The sequence below is a fragment of the Hippichthys cyanospilos genome, chromosome 17 (assembly GCF_059441005.1).
Source record: "Hippichthys cyanospilos isolate Australia breed blue-spotted pipefish chromosome 17, RoL_Hcya_1.0, whole genome shotgun sequence".
Taxonomy (NCBI): domain Eukaryota; kingdom Metazoa; phylum Chordata; class Actinopteri; order Syngnathiformes; family Syngnathidae; genus Hippichthys; species Hippichthys cyanospilos.
Window position 1 is genome coordinate 7,802,660 of NC_142385.1, and position 14,791 is coordinate 7,817,450.

At 37.1% G+C, this 14,791-nt stretch overlaps 1 protein-coding gene across 3 annotated transcripts in view; it reads left to right on the top strand.

Moving 5' to 3' along the window:
* Positions 1–1,756: 1,756 nt before the first annotated feature.
* The window catches only part of afap1l2 (actin filament associated protein 1 like 2), a 36,175-nt gene continuing 23,140 nt past the window's right edge, over positions 1,757–14,791 (top strand). For all 3 annotated transcript variants that reach the window (XM_088439700.1, XM_088439701.1, XM_088439702.1), the window contains exon 1: positions 1,757–1,942. In XM_088439700.1, coding sequence (XP_088295826.1) covers positions 1,927–1,942 — 16 coding nt within the window. In that variant the 5' untranslated portion in view covers positions 1,757–1,926. The remainder of the gene's footprint in view (positions 1,943–14,791) is intronic.

Below are 14,791 nucleotides of genomic sequence, written 5' to 3' on the forward strand. Positions count from 1 at the left end.
CAGGAGACATGAAATGATCATATTTTTCGGACTGTGAGCCGCAACTTTTTTCTCATGATTTGAGCCCTGCGGCTAAGAGTCCAGTGCAATTTATGTGCAGTTTTTTTTTTTTTTTTTTTTGCTAGCCAACAGGAGGCAATCCACCAGTAAAACAAATGTATCTGTCATTTGTGGAAAAAGAGTTTTACAATATAGTAAAAAAAAAAAAAAGATAATCACTATGAAAAATAATTAAGATCTTGGATAAAGGTTTGTGAAGCGTAATTTTATACAGTATATATATATATATATATATATATATATATATATATATATATATATATATATATGTGTGTGTGTAAATGTTCTAGTGCAACCAGCACCTGTAATTGCATTTTGATAAAAGTTAAGACAATGCATTTCTTGCAACAATGCATTTCTTACTTATTTTGCCATTTCTGTGACCTACATAAATGTTTACTTTCCATATTAAATCAAGGCATTCAAATCCATCCAAACAATACATTATATTTGGAAAACACTGAAACTAAGCTTTTTATTATAAGCACCTTTTTCGCAAGGATTTGGCCACTTGAAAGGGAAATATTAGCAGGAAAACATCCAGGGAGTCCCCATTTGCATGTGCAGACACAATAACCTTGCTAATAGCCTTAAAGGCTTGGCAGTGACCTGCATCTTTGTGGGAACAAAAGGAAATATGTCAGACAAACCTAAGGTGACAAACTAAGGTGCCTATTGACATCTAAAAAAAAAAAAAAAAAAAAATATATATATATATATATATATATATATATATATATGTTTAGATGTCAATAGGCCAAATAATGGTAATAATTTTGATAGTTTGTCACCTTAGGTTTGTCTCACATATTTCCTTTTGTTCCCACAAAGATGCAGGTATATACACACACACACACACATACACACACACACACATCTCCAATTCCTGCCCTCATTGGTTGATGTTGCACTTGCAGCCATTCACGTGTCTTGTAGGAGTACCCATGGCATGTGCGTTTGCAGTCAGTCAACTCGCCTGTTTGGCATGCAGGAAACAGCCCATCTATCCGCAATATATATATTTTTGTTTTCAATGAACAAAACAAATGCCAAGCGAGGAAACGCTGTAATTATTTTTTTTTCTGCTCTCAAAATCTGAAACTGTCCTGTTTTTGGAAAAAGGGATGGAAATTGTTCATTTTTAATTATGTTCGATCGAGAAAACAATCGCCGGATTAATCAAGTAATAACATAACTGCCTCACTAAAATAGAGTATGTTAAATATCAAAAACACAAAACTCCAACCTTTTTACATGTGCAAAGAACAAAGTTGTGCACCTAAAGACAGCCCATGGGAGAGCAGCGAGCTGGAGGAGGAATGAAAGGAATGCACTGTAACATAAAGCCCAGAAAATGATTTCAAGTTGGGTTTTTTTCATTGACTTATACTGTTCACATTATTAGCAGGAAAAATACAAGTTTTGCTTGCTTTTCATACAGGGGCTCTTTGGGTGCTTGAAGATGGAAACATATGCATGCATGCAAGCTCCAGTACGAAGTCAAGCTCATCTTCTTTTTTTTTTTCTCCTCATGAGACGTATTTGGACTTTTACACTAAAGGGGAGTTTCCGAGTGTTTTTTTGGGAACGTGTGCGTGTGTTTGCGTGTGTGTAGATGCTGCAGGCAAGGAGAGGGAGGAGTAAGGCAGAGAGGGAGGGGAAAAGGGGGGGGGACACCACTCATCACATTGCACAGAGTGCGAGAGGACGTGGAGGACGCTTAGCCGAGCCCTTCCAGCGTAGAGTATCCAGGGGTCCGAAAGAAGCCAGCGCCGGGGGAGGGCGAGAAGACTATCTTGTCGGGAAACTTGTTGTCGGGATTGTCGGCTTGTATGAGTGGAGCGGGACGCCACGGGACACGCGGGAATGGACAAGCACAAAGGTGAGCAAAGTTGTGGAAGTTTCACATCAAGTTTTCAAGTCTGGGATGTCCAACCCATTTTAAGTAGCGATGCACAACCGAAGCTTCATGAAGCACTTGTGGTATTTTTTTGACTCCTTGAGTCGGTTGGTTCAAAGAGCCACGGGAAATTTATTGTCTTTTTTTTTTTTTTTTTTTTAAATGAAGAGCACCAGCTAGAAGAGTTGAAGCATAGGTGTCAAACTCCAGTCCTCGAGGGCCGGCATCCTGCATGTTTTCCGGTTTTCTCTCCCCAACACACCTGATTGAAATGAATAGCTTGTTAGCAAGCTCTGCAGGAGCTTCAAAATGAGCCCAATCATTTGAATCAGGTGTTTTTGAGGGAAAGGTTTTGAAAACATGTAGGATACCGGCCTTTGAAGACTGGAGTTCGACACCTGCGAGTTAAAGGATAAATAAATAAAACAGGTGCTTCATGAAATTTCATTTTCCCATCACTAATTTTTAGCACAAGCCACACTGTGATGTATATAAATGTAATTCATTCTTTTTTGCTACTTTCACAACTTGGACACTAGGGGACAGTATAACACATATTGATGCAGTAAATAGTAAATCCAGCCTCAGCTCCTTTCTTGAACTCTCAGTACGGCACTAATAGAAGTCTTTTTTTTTTTCACAAAATATCAGAACAATGCTAAAATGTGCTTGTTTTTCTATTTTGCTTTCTTGTTTAGTCACTACATCAACATTGCAGCAGTCAATACTTTGTAATAAGCAACACAGAGATTGGCCAACAGTATACATTTGTGAAAAAATAATTAAATTGACTAAACGCGAGAAGGTTTTTAGGACTAACGTCGGCAAATTATACCTGTGAGGAGTGATGGCAAAAATGAAGCTCTTCTAGATGGTGCTCTTATTTTAAAGGTAAACACAAGTGCTAAATTTTCTGTTCCGTTGAATGAAGTGTGCCATCTAGTGGTCAAAAAATATCAGGAAGCTCTTTTTGACCATCACTACCTGAGCGTTCTTTTGTCTGTCGACATGTGTTACTGCAGCAATTGTGTTCCATATCAAAACAAGAATGCAGCTATTGATAAAGATGAGCATGTCAAAGGTGCTTTTGATGGTATGTTAGCATTAGGCATATGTCCTTTCTTAAAGCATTTGTTTGGTTGTTATGAATGCACAACAGTTAAGATTGGTCAATAATTTTGAAATAAGAAAAAGGACATATCCTAAACAAGAGTATTCATTTGTGCTACATTTTTATTGACTTTTGTAGCCGACAAAAAAATGACATGGTTGAGCTAGAGCTGCCCCTGGGCTATGAGTACGACATAATTGCAATAAAATATTCTATCATGTACTGATCAGAAACAACCGCAACTGCACGTAGAAAACAACTGGCCGCGTCTGCTCAATTCTGCTTGACTGAGCACTTTTCACTTCCACACGTTTACAGAGGCAGTGAAACTTTTTCCATTCTTAAAGTGAATGTTCCGTCAAGTTGTTTGCACTGTGGCCACTGATCAATGCCAATAACGCTAACATTGTTCTCAAAGCATTCCTCACATTCCTATGGTTATTATTTGTCCGTTTAGGATGAGCAAGGCCGTCGCTTTTTAGGCTGCGCTTTACTTCCCTGTTGACCTGATCGCAACTCTCTCAGGATTGTCAAAGCGATGGAAAATGTCATTGTACACAAGGGACTTGAGGAGAGAAATTTTTGGGGTCGCACTGGTTTCCTTTTTGAGTGGAGAACAATGTCCTGCAGTTGAAGCGGACTAGAAGCGGGCGTCTTTGAAAGAAACAAGTGTGGCTTCCACTGTGTTGACTCCCACTGGCTGTGTGAGTGTGTCAATGGGGCAGTGTTGGGAGATGGTAAATTCTTCGTGTTTTTTCACGTCTTTCATGTCATTTCATTCATGGGGGGATTCAGTACTCCCGGGGAAATGTCTAATACGAGCGTTCATGGGCGTTTTATAATGATTACTTGGTAAAAGTGATGGGCATTTTTTTTTTTTTTAATCATTCTGGATGATTACGATTTTAATTGACTTCAATGGAAGAATTAACCTAACATTTAAAGGTGGAAAAAAAGCTGACATAATCAATATTTATTTAAAATCAGCTTTGAATTTAACATTTATAGCCCATGCATAACTTAAGGGGATGTTTAATTTAGCATTTTTAGCAGTAAAAAGTTAATATTTTGTCTGTAATTAATTTAGTAATTAAATACATTTCTTCTTATATTATTTTATTTAACTCATTTTATTCTTATGCGCAATTAAGACCTTTAACACACATTTTTCTCTTCGGTGTCGATTGAAAAATGACAGTGACTTTGCTCAAGGCAAGCACAGGTCACTTGTTGGTCACGTGACGTTGATATGCTGAACCGCGATTAGACGTTCCCTGAGCCTTCAGCACATGACATCATTTTTGGACCACAGAAAAGAAAAAAAAATGTGTTTTTTAAAGTCTGAATTGTACTTCTGAAATAATCTAGATATTATACTAACCAACTAAATCGCAAAGATGTGTTTTTAAGTTTTGGAGAATCCAGACATTCAATCCCAGATCCTTTTTTTTTTTTTTTTTAAACATGTATTTTGCTTTTAAATATGAAAGTTGATTCATATTGCTTTTTCTTTTGATAATATTAAAAAGGACACAGGTTTAGGTGTAATGATACAATTATATATTTTTTTTACAGTCAGTACGCCGTGTGTGTAAGGGGTGGGGGGGGGGGTGAAAATTTTTCTCCTTCCTAAGGGGGGGCTTGGCAAAATATAATTGAGGCTAAAGGAAGTGTAAAGCTTTTCATTGCTAAAAAATGACTAAATCGGTGGACTATCCCTTCAAATGACACAATTGGCACCGATTGTAAACACATTTTGTGAATCACTCGTCCAGCACTCAACCACCTTTGCAAAACCCATCCTTCAGTTTTCTACACAGGAAAAAGTATCTTGAAAGAGCATCACTTGTTCCTGTGGCATCGGAGCGCAAAACGGGCGAGGTCATGTTAAGGGCAAGAAAACGAAAGCACAATTTGAGTTGTGTCACGAAATAACGGATGAAACTGAAGACGGGAGCTTTTTTGGCAGCGTGGAGCAGGATGCCTAATCAGATCTCAGGGAGCACAGCGGGGAGGATTGGACGCTCGAGAAAACCTGGGAAACATTCCGAGGGGAGGGAGGAAGGGAGGGAGCGGCAGGTGGTGGGATGACAAGGCCGGGTATTGTTTGGGACGACGGATCGTGTGTTGCTGCTCGAAACCTGCTGGTTTCACTGCCGATGACGAGAAGGGGGCTCATCTGATCGCACCTGTAACACGGATGTTGTTTTTTGAGAGGATCAGCACTTTTTCCCAGCGGGGAATTAGCTCAGCATACTTATCTCAATGTGTGGGAAAAATGACTGTTATTTTGGGCCAAAAGGCTATAATGCATCTCACCACATCCAACAGATGGCACTGTTTCCATGGCCATTTTAAAATAAGTAATTTACGTTGAATTGTAGAAGGAAGCTAATTATTGTCACATGTATGGCACGAAACTGACAGAGCGGTATGCATGCATGGACACACAAACACATATACTGTATATATATACTGTATATATATATATATATATATATATATATATATATATATATATATATATATATATATATATACAAACAATACAAAGTGGCACGGAAATGCTAACCGTTAGCATCAATAGACAATAGCCCAATTAAATGTAAAACAGGAGAATTTCAAATTGTGTATTCAAAATACATCCAAGCTTAGTCTTAAGTGTGTTTGGTTGCTAACAATGCAAAATGCCATAGGTGGGCTAACAAAAAGCATTCTACTGGTTTAAATAACTTATTCAGACATCTAGTTTAAGTATCTGTTACTATATATGTATACATATACATATATACACACTTAAAAATAATCCATGTTTTCCAAAAACATTGAGATATGATTTAGGATTCTCAAAGGGGGGATGTGAGACTTAAAAGGGAGTCAGAAAACCTCATTTAATGCTTATTCAGGCTAGGGTTAGGGTTAAGTAGGGTTAGAGTTTTTAATGCAACTTAAAACAAATTCCCATGTGCATATCCATATAATGGATGCTGGTGACAGAAAAAGTAGTTTTCTTTTCAATTTGAGAGCAAATTAATTGGAACATGAAGCAACTCCTATCCTGCACCTGTTAGTGGGTACCTGGCTGAAAGAATATTTCACAATCATTGAAAAAGTGTTCAGATCCACTGACTGAGGCAGTTATGGGGTGTGGCTGATGATATGCGTTCATGGTGTAAACATTTACAGCGTGCTAGTTTCCTTGTTAGCCCGTTCATTATGCTTGTGAGCAAACAACAGCAACAATGTCTTTGGGTCACTGACCCTGAGCATGTTTAGTCACCCAAACATGAGATATGAATGTTGCACATGACTTCCATCTTGCTGACCCTTAGTAACAATTTAACCCCATTTGCGTGAAATGTAGCGCCAACTCAATACGACTTGCTTAATTTCAGCCAGAGTAACTTTCTTGAAATGTTACAGTTAAGACTTTAAACTTATATGCGGCCCTAAGTAAGCTCACAAAGTAGGCCAGAGAATTAAGCCTCACTTGAAAGTAAGTCAACGCCTCACAGGTAATTTAAAGAAGCTGGAGCGGCCTGTAAAAATGAGGAAAAAGAGGACGGTCTTCCCGCTACCTGGCAGCGGGTGGGGTGGGGTGGGGTGGGACGGGGGGCTCCTCGGGCCCCGGAGGACGCACTCCTGCCAGTTTACTAGCCGCAGAAGCCCCGGCCTCCGACGTGCGTCCTGTTGTTTCTCATGGGGTCGTCTTTTGAAGGCGTTCACATGAGAAGAGCGGCCACTCGTCAATCTGATAATAAGCCATTCAAAGAGCTTTTATGTAGGGGGGGGGGGGGGGGGGGGGGGGGGCATTGCTAGTTAGTTTTTATTTGGCAGCGCCTGCCTGCCTGCAGTCAAAATACCACATAGGTGGATAGCATTAACCCTTTTACTACCCGCATCAATCATTTCAACGTTTTGTTTTGCTATTGCTGGTCATATATAATATTGATTCATGATTAAGATAATGATTTATTTTTGTGAATAGATCTCAACTGTAATGCCAAAACAGGATGCTAAATGTTTGATATTTTTCTGCAAACTAAAATTTATAATTATTTCTTTTTGAGAACAGGTCTGACACTTTATATTGATTATTTTCTGTGGACAAATATTTATCAATAATTAAGTTGATGATTTATTTTTGTGAATGGATCTTTACTGTAACCCCCAAACAAGACACTCTCACTCTATGTTCAATATTTTTCTGTGGAAAAATATTTATTCATAATTATTTTGCTTTAGAAAAGGTCTGACCGTTTGTTGATTTTTTTTTTTTTTTGGTGGACAAATACTTAACAATTAAGTTAATGATTTATTTTTTGTGAACAGAGGTTGAATATAACCCCAAAACAGTTTGAGTTTGTTTTTCTGTGTATATATATATATATATATATATATATATATATATATATATATATATATATATATATATATATATATATATATATATATATATATATATACACACACACACAAATATTATATATTTTTTTCTTTCTGAGAACAGGTCTGACACTTTATATTATTTTTTGTGGAAAAAATATTTATTAATAATTAAGTTATTTCTTTTTGATAACAGATTTCTTCTATGATCCAAAAGAGGGCAGGACTGAGGACTTTAGGTTGATTATTTTTTTGTAGACTGATACAAATTAAGTTTGAAAGGGTCTCGAGTTTAATAAATCAGACACTGATGGCATGTTTTAATGTTTTTGTTGTTGTATTGTTTTTGTATTCATTAAGGGGTACTTGGCTGAAAGGATATTTTACAGGGTGTACATTATTAAAAAAAAGTTGAGAACGACTGATCCACAGGACGCCCCAATACTTTTGGCCTTATTTTTTTTTTTTTTTTAGTGGGGGGGTTATATTTGGGGAATTACAGTACTTAATTGTGATCAATCAATTGCTTTAGTCTAATATCATGATTTCTATTTGCTGATTAGATCCAGTTTTCTTCATCAGACTTCATCGTGTCTGTCATCGTGTTTGGCATATCCTGATAGGCTCATGTTGTGAGTGGGAGGGCAGAAGGAAGACGTGAAAATGGAAGAGCATAAGAGAGCTGTTGGTCCGATGTACGATAAATTTAAGTGAAATAAATAAATAAAACTTCAAAATCCAGTGGCACCTTTGATGACGGTAGAGCGATAGAAGGAGCTTGCTTACCACAGAAGCAGTTCAAGTTTAGCCTACCACATAAATAGCAAGCACCCAGCCACAACTGCAGCCACATTTAACGATAGCAACAAAAATGATAATGTAGTGAGTCATAGCAAAGCTCTCTTCCAAACTAAACTTGCGAAGACCCCGCGTTTGAGTAAGTCCGGGACAGGCAGGATGGACGAGATTTTATCTTAATGTTAATTTCAAATTATTGGCAAACGACAAAAGAAAACAGCGCCATTACTCCTAATGTACTACTTTTTAAGTGTCTTGCATCTACTGACACATTTTGGATGATGTTTTTATAGTGACAGAGAGAAAAAAAAACTGCGGGATAGAAGCAGAGTTGGAGCGACACAATTTGGAAGAACTACACTGAAATTACAATGTTACTATTATTTGCTCATGCGAGAAGATTTATATGTTGCTTTTGAATTGTGGCTTATTGTAATCACTGTCTTTCGCTGCAGATGTTCTTTTTACACGGGTGGCGTTTGCAAACAGCTATTTTTCGGTTCCATGATGATGCCAAACTCCTGGACAAATCTTGATTATTGTTATTGTCTATTATCAGCATTTGTTAGGATTAGGTTTGGTGTGTTGAAGGTTGTTTCGCAAATGTGACTGTGAAAATCACGGTTTTTGGAGAGAGCATACACACATATATATATATATATATATATATATATATATATATATATATATATGCTCTCTCCAAAAACCGTGATTTTTTTTTCAGTCAATTACCTATTAACCAGTGCTAAACAGTTTCAACTGACTGCTCACTCTAGCTAGCTAGACAGAGCTGAAGCTAGCAATGAGATTGAGATAAGAGGAAATTACGATGTAGGGGCTATGGAGGTATGAGATGAGATATGAGATGAACTATGAGATGTATATGAGATATGTGAAATATGAGAAGTGAAATGAGAGATGACAGACAGACAAAGACAGACAGACAAAACATACAGTAGATAAAGCATTTCGTGGTGGTAGAACTATTTTGGCATATTTTTGAAAGGCATAATACGATATAACAACATTTGTTTGATTTGTGGTTCATCTGCCAGAAAATTGTGCCACTAATAATAATGGGTATCCATATGAACCCAAAATAAAGACATTTTTGCCATGGAGTTACTACAAGTATAACACAATATAGTATTGAGTTGCTTCATGTTCCAACTCGTTTGCTCTTAATTTGAAAAGAAACCTTTTATACTCACAATTACAAAGCATTCAGAGAGCTGCTGATATACCTACAGAAACCATGAAAATTACTACCCCAATTTGAGAATTGTTGCATTATACAGTAGTATGGACTTTAAGAGCAAAAAAACTAAATAAAAAAATCAATTGAAAGTTGATGTGAGAGATGACTCATAAGTGTTACAACTCAAAACACACAGGTTTTTTTTTCTCCAGGCGCAAAATACAGAGGAACGTTAGACAATGTTTCCATGGAGAAATCTTGACCTTTATATGAATGGGCGGAGTATTTACATGAGGATTTTGCACAAGTGATAACAAACGAGTTCAAAATGTAAATTGGAGAACGAGGGGGTGGCTTAACGAATAATTTGCTCTGCCTTTCCCCCTTCGTCCAAACAAGAATATTTTTTTCAGAATAATTGTTATTTACTGGGGCGGACAAGTGGACTCCATTTTGTATCCGTTCCTTCAAAACATCAATGAATGACACACAAAGGACTCAACAATGGCTACATTTCAAAATGTCCGGGGTGTTCCACAAGGACAGAGCGCTGTCTTTTGCCAACAAACAATGGAGGTCAAAAGTGTTTAACTTTCCAGCAAAGGCCACCGCCATCAAGCCAGTTTTTCAAGCCAGACAGGAACAAACAAAACGCAAGGCGCTTTTCGGGTCACCAGCAGGACTCAAATATCAACTAGAAACATCTTCTTCTGGGACTTTGTCAAAAAGAAATACATTAATGGAACAACTTATATGATGCAAGTGTCATGTTTCACTTTGACTTCTTGTGTCTACTTCCCTTTTTAGTTGTTACTTTGCAGTTTCACTGGCAGACTCTGCATGTCTATGGGATGTCTAGACTCAAAAAAAAAAAAAAGGGAATCTTCCAAGTCACTTCCAAGTCCAATTTGAACCATTAAAAGATATTTACTTGACCATGTGCCCGTATGCAAATAATTAGAATATTAATCTTTATAACATGAAATCAAAACGTCTAATCCACTGATTACTCATGGGGCGAAAGAAAGGACATTTTCAAGAGGATTTTGAACAGAAAGTCATGCAATGCAATTTTGTCAAATGTGGCCGTCTTTTGGGGTTACTTTCATTCCACGTACTGTATAAATCATTGATATTTGAAGGTATTAAGAGATGGTTCAAATATTAACGGCGAAATAAATCCTCAAATTTTTTTGAATATTTTCCAATGCAGATTCTCTAGTGTAAACATGGCATTCTGATTAATATGGTATTTGTGGAGCATACATTTAAAAATCTGTTTTATGCTATTTCAAGGGGGCAGCCATTTTGTCACATGACCAAATCAGAAAACTGGTAAGCCATGATAGGTCGTTACTTGAACCCTGCACATTTGTGATGTCATATTGAGGCAACAGTGAGTAGCCCTTGTGGTATTATGTTACAAATTGTGGAAATTCCTTTGATTTTTTTTTTTTTAATATACCAGTAAAGAATCAATAGGAAAAAAAACACAAGGGAGCTGAAATTTTAAAATTAAAACGTCAAATTTAAAAATGCAACAATTCTGACATTTCTATGAGATTTCAGATTTTTTTTGTGCACAAAAAAAAATCATTGTCCAAATTTTGGACTATACAAAACCATTATCACAATTCTTGATGTATTTTAACAGGATATATTACATATTGCAATTTTTGCAACATTCCGTCAAAACTATGTCAGCAAACAGAAAATTCTTTGTTTACTTGTGTTTCACCTCAAGACAGTAGGTGGCGGCAGAGACCAGAGTCATTACTTCGTAGGCTACAAAGACATTTTCATTTTTTTTGTGGGTGTTAATAAATTTAACCTACATATGTATGGATAGAACTGATGCCACTGAACAATTTAGGTGGTTGAAAGAAAAAAAAATCATAACTTTAATTATTACACCTTTAAAACCATTTAAAAAAAAAAGGAAAAAATGCTATGTTTACAGTTTGCAAAATGTGTTTACAAGGGTTAAATTAATAGGGTTAGTTATATTAATTTAATATGAAAAATGTTGACTTCCCCTTTAACAAAGCCAAAAAAAATTCACCATAAGAGGAAACATGACATGATTAAGGAACCGTGACTTGAAATAACAATGAATCTTCTGTATACACTAACAAAGTGACGTGACAATGAGGCGCCCACAGACAAGACATGAATGGCTGGACAAAGAACAGGGCTGATGAGAAGAGGAATTTTGCCCCCCCCAAAAAAAACAAAAAAAAATTCCGTGAAATATTACAAATAAAATACTTTTAAAGCCATTTCTCAGTTTATTGACCAAAATCGTGACTGCAAAATCTAGCTAAACACATTATGACAGGAATTATATTGGAAAAGTCTTATAGCGCAACTTTCTTTTGTATGGTTAATTTAGGACAATTTCCTACAATTTCTAGTGAAAGGCCAAAGTGATAAATGAAAACAGACATGGTGTGAGGACAGCATTAAAAAAAAAAAAAAAAAAAGAGGCAGTGTGGCAAGGCCAGATGTGAAAAGAGCCGTGTGAGCACATCTGCTATTTTCCACAGGCGCGAGCCGCATCCCAAAATACTAACGTGATTCATCCCGGGAGGACATTTTGGAAGTGTCCGAAAAGCGGCTCGGCTTCACGCCGAAACATCTTACATGTCGGCGGATTGTATTGCATCACGACACCGGCTTAACACCCCCTACCCCACGCCCTCCTCCCATTTTGCGTTTTGCTACTCAATTCACATGGTATACATGTTGACAAACCACAAAAACATTGCATCAGTTACAAAGCGGTGTTCCCCCGAAATTACACCGACTGTGATTTACTTTTAACCATGGAGACTGACGACATCAAATCAAGAACTTTCAAGACCTTATAGGAATATTAACTGAGCTTCTTTTGCGGTACAGTACAAATTTTATGATACAGATCAGTCGAGCTGAGGAATTTGAGTGATCTCATTTAAAAAAAAAAAAAATGCTCTGTATGTTATTTTCTGTCTCGGTTGCCCTTTTTATTTGGTGTGTAAGGTCAGGAACAAGTCAAGCTAACCGCAGCAACAAGTGTTCATGCCATGCAAGACACACCCTCAATTCCAAAATAATCTTTATCTTGCCATTCCTACTGATAACTTTTTAACAAAAGTTTTTTTTGAAATGTGCTGTTTTAACCAGCAAAAATCACTCAAAAATCACTGGTTTTGACATTACTATTTCATAACTCAAATGGGACGATACTTCTTTAAAATCTAACCGTTTCGAGAGAGTAAAATAATCTGCTGCCCCAATAAACAATTACCTAAAAATTTAAGGTCAAGTCATTAAGTGGACAAGTCTCTGTATTCATAAATGTTTTTAACCAAGCAAAAAAATGTATTCAATTTCATCCAAATACAGCGGTACCTGTACTTACAAACGTCTCGCTATGAAAAATTCAGATTAAGAAACGCCTTCTCGGGAAAAATATTCTCTCTAGTTATGAAAGAAATTTGAGGATATAAAATGTGAGATAGTTGGTGTATAATAATGAGACACGAATAAGACTGTAATACATCACAACCTGCGATGTCTCCCCTCCAAATATGTATTTGTTTTTGATCCAATTTTATAATTTATTGATATGCAGGCTTGTCCACAAATGACTAGACATGACTTCTTTGCACCGATGTTTACTGTGGTCTTGCACTTTCCAGCAACTGACGTTAGCTACAGCTAGCATTGTACAAATTCTCATAAAACACGTACATAGCCCCTTGGGCTCCTGCAAACGAACCGTTGAACGCTTCCTCTTGCATCGCTAGTTAACTAGCATGTTGTCGAGTCTGACGTTAGCGACGTGAACGTATCATTGGCGTAACACAAAGGAAGTACTTCGCATGACCTTAAATTAAACTTACACGCTTCTAATTATCCCAAAGTAAATACTATTGCTCCTGTGGACTTGTAAATGATACCTAGCTCACTGGAAATGTAAAATAAAAGTGTACAACTAAAACAACCGCAACAAAATCTGTGCATCCACCAAGAATACACAAGCCCCATCCCAAGGCAAACAAAGGCACTGGGAAGCAGGGGGCTTGCAAAATACATGCACACAATGGAAAATAAGAGCACAAAACAACAGATGACAAAACCTTTGTGAAATATTCATGTTAAGTGATGAAGGCCAGATGTGAGATTTACTTTTCAATCAACTTCAAAAACAACTTTATTGGCCTATAGGCGAGGAGGGTTTGGCTCAATGAATCCTCGTTAGCAAAACATTAAAAAAAAAAAAAAAAAAAAAAAGGAATTTTGTCTTTGCGAGCAGCAGTTTTATTTTGAATACTGAATAATTTAAGCAATATTTTTGTTGTCTACAATTTTCATATTTTTCTTATTGTGATTTAAATTAAAATGGCAACAAAGAGAGTATTGTGGAAACTTTCTTTTGACATGAAAGTACTAATTGTATTTTGGTATTTTTATTTCCCAATTTGAGGAGGAAGTGGATTTTTTTTTTGTGTGTATTTGATATAATTATTCCGGCCATCCAAATAGGCAGTCAAATCAACATAAATGAAGTTGTTTATTGAATGTTGTTAATGAATCAAAACAGGAAGTACGACCTCAGGCTCAAGTACGATAAATCCCCCCGTGGTCCATGCTTAAGCTGTTTGGACGCCTCAACTTGATTGCATTATTCCACTTCCTGTTTACCGCGTTTCACACAGCCGACCAGAGTCAAACTTACATGCGCGCACGGAGCCGCCGAGGACGAGCGGGGTTGGCGTCTGCCGTGCCCCGTCAGCTGACTCAATTTCCCAGGGCCCCCCGCACCCAGAGGTTCACCCGAGTCAACCTCTGCAAACAAACAAGTGGAAGCAGAGCAATGTGAAAGCAAAAGTCAGATTTACTCGCCGCATGAGTTATTCAATCGTACCAGAAGCGGTTGGAAACCAAGCCCTGATGCCAGTCTGTAAAGAAGACTCTAAAAATGTTGACAATTGCCCAATGCCTATCTTATTACTTATATATACCAGCCAACGCTTCAAAATAAACTAAGAGAGTGAGTCAGGAGTCACAATGTAAACACGGCGTTGTTCCGAAAAAGTGTTGAATCGCTCTAAAAAAATTGACTGATTTACAAATATCTTAACGTATGCCACCTGTTATAGTTGAGCACAGAATCGAGCAGAAATGAGAAACTTGAGTGCCCCTGGGTAAATTGCCGAAGATTCTGACATTCTGACATGGTCGCTGAGTCAAATGTGTCTTGTGTGAGTCTGATGCCACTTTGACTCCATGAAGAAATTTTTTGAGGAGCAAGCCATCTAAAATCTGTTTATATAGGTTAAAAAAACATAAA